At 42.9% G+C, this 8,477-nt stretch overlaps 1 protein-coding gene across 4 annotated transcripts in view; it reads left to right on the forward strand.

The window, feature by feature from the left end:
- The window catches only part of extl3 (exostosin like glycosyltransferase 3), a 212,458-nt gene extending 208,510 nt beyond the window's left edge, over positions 1-3,948 (forward strand). For all 4 annotated transcript variants that reach the window (XM_062968804.1, XM_016996558.2, XM_003225924.4 and 1 more), the window contains one exon: positions 2,797-3,948. In XM_062968804.1, the coding sequence (XP_062824874.1) occupies positions 2,797-3,006 (210 nt within the window). In that variant the 3' untranslated portion in view covers positions 3,007-3,948. The remainder of the gene's footprint in view (positions 1-2,796) is intronic.
- Positions 3,949-8,477: the final 4,529 nt, after the last annotated feature.

Raw genomic sequence — 8,477 nt, forward strand, 5'->3', positions numbered from 1 at the left:
ATGGAACCCTTCATAGACGGGGAAGCCTTAGCATTGAATGGTTGTGTTGTTAACGTGTGAAGGATGGAACCCTTCACAGACGGGGAAGCCTTAGCATTGAACGGTTGTGTTGTTAACGTGTGAAGGATGGAACCCTTCACAGACGGGGAAGCCTTAGCATTGAATGGTTGTGTTGTTAAAGTGTGAAGGATGGAACCCTTCATAGACGGGGAAGCCTTAGCATTGAATGGTTGTGTTGTTAAACTGTGAAGTACGGAACCCTGCACAGATGGTCGGTCAATGCAACTTAAGCAACGTGCAGTCACTGAATTCTTGATAGCAGAAGGTGTCGCCCCAAAGGAGATTCATCAGAGAATGCAAGCTGTTTATTGTGATTGTGTTGATGTGAGTTCTGTGCGTTGTTGGGCGAGTAAGTTTAAAGATGTTGAGGTGGGAACATCTGACTTGCGTGACAAAGAATTGGACCTCCTGTGACAGCAACCACCGAGTTTCACAAGCAAAAGGTGGACAGACTGATTCAGGACGATCATTGTATCACTCAGAGATTAATGTCAAGCATAATCGTATTTCACAAGAACGTGTGGGTCATATTATTGCTTTGCTTGGCTATTGGGAGATCTGTGCACGATGGGGACTGTGAGACGCCGGTTGTGGAAACAGAGTGTCAACTTCTTCCGTGACGGCTTCAGAAAACTTGTTCATCGTTGGCAGAAATGTATCCAATTGTCTGGTGATGATGTGGAAAAGTGAATAGTGGTAGTTAAAGAGCACATTCTAAGGATTATTTCTGCGTTTGATTTATTAAAATATTCCCATCTAAACAAGTAACGAAGGTGGAGACATTACTTTTCATTCAACCCTCATATAAAATGAAACATTTGACACTTGCAGCAGATTTCTGGCCTTTTCTAAGTCTCTCTCTTTAAGATTATCGGGCCTCCCTTCAGTTTTCATTCTGGCAACTCTAGTTGGAATGACCTCGATTTTCCCTATAAAGATTACAGCAAACTGTGAGGTGTGCTGGGTGTTTGGAAGCATTGAATGAGAAAATGCAAAATGTTTATGAGGGTTCCCCATGTCCTTGGCAAAACCCGAGAGCCCGGGGGAAAGGAGAAACAGCAAACATTATGGAAAAGAAGTAGGTGTCATTCATTTGTACAGTCCTAAATAATTGGATCCAATCTTCCTTGGACGGTATTGTTCTGACGGGGGACAGACCGGGGTCAGCGTGGGTCTCCGGGGTCTTTTCAAAGGATCCTTGTTGTTAGCTGACATTTCTTGAGCGCCAGAGTTTTTCAGCCAGCTGTGAGTAATTGCTCTGACCTTTGGGCTCCTGTTTGCAGCCAGAGCAAGGAAGGAGAGAAGGCTCAGAGCCGAAGCTGAGCAAACCACAGCATCATTGGCATGCTCCCAATAGGAGTTTGGCCTCTTTTGATGGAAAATGAGGACAAGGCTATTAGTTTGGTGAAGAGAAGGCCATCCTTTGGCTTTCTGAAATCAACACAAGAGAACAACACATCCCCAAGCGCATCTCTTGTTAGTAATATCAGATATGTGTGGATTGTCACATTATCTCTTGTACCCAAATTCAGCCTAGCTGTAACGTTCAGCTTGGCCTAAGGAAGTAATGTATATACTCATGTATATGTCTAGAAATGTTAGTTTTTTAAAAAAATTGACCAGCAAAATTCAGGTTGACTTATCAACAAGTCAATGTAGGTATTATACCTTAACTCTTATCATTAAAAGGAACCTCTCTGAGTAAAGTAGAAAAAGGTGAGAGCTTAAGTCTGTCCATGGACAACTAAAAAAAGTAGTGATTTCCCTTGAATTATGAATAGGTCATATCATGGAATTATTTATGTCCATGGAATGACCCTCAACTTATCCATGGGTCTTGAATGCGATTTTCCTGCTTCTTGGCAGGGGGTTGGACTGGATAGCCCATGAGATCTCTTCCAACTCTATGATTCTGTGATTCTATTATTCTTACCATGTTATGTTTCCATGGAATAATCCTCAACTTATGCAAGGTTCGTATCATGGAATGAGTCCTCTCTATAGAATGACAAATTTTCCATTGAATTATTCTTCTCTGTGGAGTGATCCTCAGCTTATCTATAGGTCTAACCATGGAATGAGTCCTGTCCGTGAAATAACCCTCAAGTTATGTATGGTTCTTGTCATGGAATGAGTCCTCTCCATGGAATGACACTCAACTTATGCATGGATCATCATGGAATGGGTCTTCTCTGTGGAAAAACTTATCCTTGGGTCTTATCATTGACTGAGTCCTCTCCATGGAATGACCCTCAACATATTCATGTGTCTTATCATGGAATTATTTCTGTCCATGGAAAGACCCTCAGCTTATCCATAGGTCTTATCATGGAATGAGTCTTTTCCATGGAATGACCCTAAACTTATCCATAGGTCTTATCATGGAATGAGTCTTTTCCATGGAATGACCCTAAACTTATCCATGGGTCTTTTCATGGAACGATTTCTTTCCATGGAATGGCCTTGAACTTATCCATAGGTCTTATCATGGAATGAGTCTTTTCCATAGAATGACCCTTAACTTAGCCATTGGACTTATCATGGAATAAGTCCTCTCCATGGAATGGCCCTCAACCTATCCTTTGGTCACATCAAAATCCATAATTTTGACACACACATCCCAAACATGCCGTCAGCTAATACCTGAGGTCAACTTGGACACGAGTATGTACAATAGGAAAATTCTCCCACCAGCTCCTTTTTGCTGATTATCTTTCTTGGTCTCTCCTGCCCCAGGTAACTTCACGATGGACTTTCCGCTGCCCCGGCTGCCCTCAGGCCCTTTCGCACGATGACTCCCACTTCCACGAGCGGCACAAATGCATTAACTTCTTTGTCAAAGTCTACGGTTACATGCCCTTGCTCTACACCCAGTTCCGGGTGGACTCAGTCCTCTTCAAGACCCGACTTCCCCACGACAAGACAAAATGTTTCAAATTCATCTAACAAAGGAGGTGTTTATTGGTTACGGACATCTGCAGAACAAGGGGAGCAAGGAGGAATGGTCAGAGAACCCTCCACATCCAGGACAGAATTCCTCGTTCGGTCCAAGTCAGGACACAATCATGAATTCTGCAGGCCCCAAAGGAACTGTCCAGTGTGGGGACCTGTGTCAAAACTCTTTATGTTTCAAATCACTTGCGAAGAAGAAGAGAAAGAAGAAGAATGAGAAGAATTAATGTGACTTTGGTTAGTTCCCCAGCTAGTGGGTTAGCCAAGGGCAAAACTGGGGTTTTTTAAAATAATTATTATTTAAATTGGAAGTGTTTTAGATATGCCTTTCTAAGGCTTTCTATTTTGGGGAGGTGGGTTAGGGAGGGAAGGGTTGTTTTAGTTTTGTTTTCTTTCTTGCCCGGATCGTCTGTCACTTGGGGAGAAACAGAATCCCAGGAGAGACCTGAACTTCTCAATGACCCCAAGATGCACTTTGGGGAAAATAGATCTGGCCTCCGGAGGCCCTTTGCCACTTGTTTCCTTGGTGTGCTGTGCTTAAGATCTGCTAGGGATTTCATGGAGGATTTCATGGTCTCGTACCCCAGTAGCTTCTAAGGAGCTGACTTCTTCTGGTGAGCTTCTGCCTCCATTTTCTTGCCATCTTCGACAGAAGAAGTTCCTTTGGAAGCCCACCTGTCCCATGTGCCTGCTGATGGACCACGCTCTCACCCTCATTTCATGAGGGTCTCCAACTGTTGGGATCTGGGTTCCTCCCCAACCACCAATGCCTGCCCCCAACCCTTTGCCTTCTTCACCCATCCCCAATGCTCCTTCCCATGCCATGTGCTTTGGTTCAGCTCCACCACTCTGGAAGGTCTGGATGCCACCACGACATAGATGAAATAGAAACCTCTGTTGTTGTGATGCTCCTGGGGAATTAAACTGTGATCTACAGCAATGTCACCACAAATGGGTTGAATGTGTGAGTGTGTTGGCTGCGAATGGGTTGAGTGTGTTGGTTTTCAGTCCTTGTGATGTGGGCTTTTAGTGAGTCCTTCGTACACAGAGAGACACACAACGTCATGAGATCAGGTTTTTATGCTATGTCCTGTGTGGCCCACAATAAGATGTCCACAATCTTTAGTGATTCTGTATGTGTCCAGCCCGGTTTTTAGGTCCTCTCTCCTTCCCTCCCTGTCACTTCTATTGCAATTCCTAATTGCGTTACCAGGATAGTAAAGATGGTATCCAGACACATTACAAGAGCTCTCCAGAAAGTTGCTTTTAAAGGTTTAAGGGCCTCTTTTCCATCCTGGTAGCTTCCAAATACATGTACTACCAGTCCCAGCATTCTCTGAGTCAGATTGATAGATCCTTTCCTAAACTTTTTAAGAGGTGGCCAGGTTGAAGGCACCTATCTTAGGAGCACAGCATGGTTCATTGCTTTTCATCTTTCCTTTCTACCTTTTTTGTACAGAGGCCCACACTCCTGCAAGATTCATATTTAGTTCTGCTCAGCCTCCAGTCAGGTCTTTACAAATTAAATTAAACTACTAAGATGTAAAGATTTTGTGGAAACCCTTTGGGAGAAAAGTGATGAGAAAAATGTCCATCTTCCCTTAGCGTCCACTAAAATTGGAGTTCATATTATGAATTCCCAGATACATGAATGCACAATTTCTGTTCTTCTGTGTGAAGCATTTTGCCTTCTGTGAGCCTACCCAAAATTGCCCCATTTGATAATGCCATGGTTGCCAAAGAGTTGCTTATCCCATAGCTCAAAGTTGCTGAACTCAATCACCATTGGGCATGTATGAATTAAGATACATTAGTTTCCCTCTATTACAGTGGTTCCGAGGTGTTTTGGATGTCAACTTCCAGAAGTCCCAACCAGTTTACCAGTTGTTAGGAACTGTGGGAGCTGAAGTTCAAAACACCTGGAGGACCAAAGGTTGGGAACCACTGCTCCATTACATGCCTCTGAAATGTTCACAGATCTCTTTTCTTAGGACAATCCTTGAGAACTGCCATTTTCCCATTTGTCTATGGCACCCACCCTTCACCTGTTGACATTCGCATAGAGCCATAAAACTGAAGAGAGATGTCCTCTTTCTTACATAATCCCATTCAACATGAGTCCCATTCACTTGGCTATAATACTTTGGGTGCAAGTCTCATTCAAATGCCATATTTTAGAGCCTTGGTAAAAATGGAGGAACCTTGAGTTGAGATAATACTATTCATAGAATCATAGTTAGAAGAGACCTCAAGCCTTCAAAGCACCCCCGTTGAAAGCATTTCTGAAGGAAACATGGAATGGGATCAGAGTTTCGCATGACTGAGAACCCCATTGTCATCAAGATTGCTGTTTTCATGGAGCTTTGTAACGAAATCAGAATTTGGGAGATGTTACTTTGGGAGACTAACACTTCCATAATCCCCTACCGGTTTGGATACTGGCCTTGTTGGTGTTCTTGGAGTTGTAGACCAAAAACCAGTTCCTTGTCTGATCTCTGAACCAAATTCTCCTCTTCCATCAACTTGGAAAAGTTGAGAGTGAGTCCCTCAGGTCTGAAGTTTTCATTCATGATCGACTAACAAATTATTCCAATCAGGGTGAAATGCAATGAAAAATGGCATTAAGGACAAATCTTGCTATTCTATCCGATGGCGCCTGAACATTGTGAGCATTCATTACGTAGCCTCATGGATTTGATCCTTCAACAAGGCTACTTCCTCATGTGTTGTTATGCAAGGTAAGAAAGAAGGGTCGGAAGTGCTTCATCAGCTTCAGTCAGCCTTAAATTGAATTTCAGATTACACATTTCAAAGTCTCCTATTGCAGCTAAGTGTGAATGGATTTGTCTCCTTTTACCATGCCAGGAAACTATTGAAACATTTTTAGATCCTTTTCTTCATCATTTTCTTCCAGTTCGTTTTCCCAGTCCAGGCAGATCTCTGTCATATGCAGAGCCTGGAGAAGTTACTTTACTTTGCAAGTTGTAGTCCAAAAGGTGAGTTTCTCAGACCTCATATCAAGCCAGTATGCTCTCAAGAATTGGTGTTTAGCTTACAACAATTGTTGCTCTGCTTGGCCTTAGCTATGCTGGTTGCAATGAACCCAGTTTGGGTCCCCAGTATGTCCACCTCAGGTTATGCAATATTGATGATTGTTCCATTTCAAAAAGCAGCACCTTTTTTCTAAGTGTGGTGACAAACACAAGCATGTATCTTTTGGATTTTTCAAGAACTTCCCTGATCCACCACTATCTTACAGTATCTGGAAATAATGACTTTTAAAATCTTATCCATCAATTTTGAGATTTCTCAAGAACTTCCCTGCTCCACCACTATCCTACGGTATCTGGAAATAATGACTTTTAAAATCTTATCCATCAATTTTGAGATTTTTCAAGAACTTCCCTGCTCCACCACTATCCTACGGTATCTGGAAATCATTACTTTTAAAATCTTATCCATCAATTTTGAGATTTTTCAAGAACTTCCCTGATCCACCACTATCTTACGATATCTGGAAATCATGACTTTTAAAATCTTAACCATCAATTTTGAGATTTCTCAAGAACTTCCCTGATCCACCACTATCCTACGGTATCTGGAAATCATGACTTTTAAAATCTTATCCATCAGTTTTGGGATTTTTCAAAAACATCCTTGATCAATGTGTTGTCGAAGGCTTTCATGGCCGGGATCACAGGGTTGTTGTATGTTTTCCAGGCTGTATAGCCATGTTCTAGAAGTATTCTCTCCTGACGTTTTGCTCACATCTGTGGCAGGCATCCTCAGAGGTTGTGAGGTATGGAGAAACTAAGCAAGGAAGGTTTATATATACCTGGACTTCCCATACCTCACAACCTCTGAGGATGCCTGCCATAGATGTGGGCGAAACGTTAGGAGAGAATTCTTCTAGAACATGGCCATACAGCCCGGAAAACATACAACAACCCTACTTCCTTGATCCACCACTATCTTACAGTATCTGGAAATCATGACTTTTAAGATCTTATCCATCCATCCATCCATCCATCCATCCATATGTCTATACATCTCTTGCTCTGTGTCTGAGCAGACAGTCTTATCATCCCCTTCATTGCTTCTTCATGAGATCATGCCAATTTTGTAAGCTTCCTATCAAAATATGGGCCTTGTTAAAAAGTGTATCTGATTATTCTAAAAGGATGAGAAGGATTTGGTTGTGTGAAAGTCCCATTGTATCAGGTGTAGTGAGTTTCCAGAGGTACATGTGAGCCCCACCAGTCTTCTGACACAAATGAAACATGGCCACCTTCCTTCCTTCCTTCCTTCCTTCCTTCCTTCCTTCCTTCCTTCCTTCCTTCCTTCCTTCCTTCCTTAGCAAAATTATTACTATTATTACTCTTCTTAATTTTTGGAGAAGATGTGAAGTGGTTGGGTGATGGAGGTGAATCAAGAAGGTGGCCTTCTTTTTCCCAGGCATTTTTGAGATCCCAGGAGTGAGTGGGAGATGGTGGGGTGTTGTCGGGATCACAGCGTTGTGTGTTTTCCAGGCAGTATGGCCATGTTCCAGAAGTATTCTCTCCTGACCTTTCGCCCACATCTATGGCAGGCATCCACAGAGGTTGTGAGGTATATGGAGAAACTATATATACCTCCATATACCTCACAACCTCTGAGGAGGCCTGCCATAGATGTGGGCGAAAGGTCAGGAGAGAATACTTCTGGAACATGGCCATACTGCCCGGAAACCACACAACAACCCCAGATGGTGGGGTGTTTTTGCGTTCTTCTCTTTGTTCCTCCCCAACACTTCCGTCTTTCCTCGATTCCCTGCCACGAGGGACGTGTCGAGAAGCTCCATGAGCCCCAAAGTGTCAGTGGGAGGGGAAACAAGTGGGAAGGAGGGGTGCAAACCTCAACACGAGCACAATATTGAATTTTGTAAAAGGATAAAATAAACTCAGTTTAACTTGAGCGCCTCTTAAATTGTCTTTTGTCTGGAGAGAAGGAGGACCTCTGTGAACATTGCTCTGGTGGTCAGTGCAAAGAAGGAAGATGACTTATTGGTTTGTGTCCAATGTCATGGAGTGGTCCAGCATGTCTGTGTTCTCCAATAATATACTGTGTCCAGATTGGTTCATCAGATGCTCTGCTATGGCTGATTTCTCTGGTTGAGTTAGTCTGCCGTGCCTTTCATGTTCCTTGATTCGTGTTTGGACAATGCTGTGTTTGGTGGTCCCTATGGAGACTTCTCCACAGCTTCATAGACTCCTGCAGAGGTGAAATAATCACTCTTGTCCTTTGCTTTAATGCTGGACCACTTTAACAACCACCATGTCAGACGACACAGAGAAGCCATTGAAATGCACAAGCATGTGGACAACTTCAACAGAAAGGAGGAAACCATGAAAATGAACAAAATCTGGCTACCAGTATTTAAAAAAGCTCTCTAAAATCAGGACAGTAAATAAAGAACAAAACTCAGA

The sequence above is a fragment of the Anolis carolinensis genome, chromosome 1, assembly GCF_035594765.1.
Source record: "Anolis carolinensis isolate JA03-04 chromosome 1, rAnoCar3.1.pri, whole genome shotgun sequence".
Classification (NCBI taxonomy): Eukaryota; Metazoa; Chordata; class Lepidosauria; order Squamata; family Dactyloidae; genus Anolis; species Anolis carolinensis.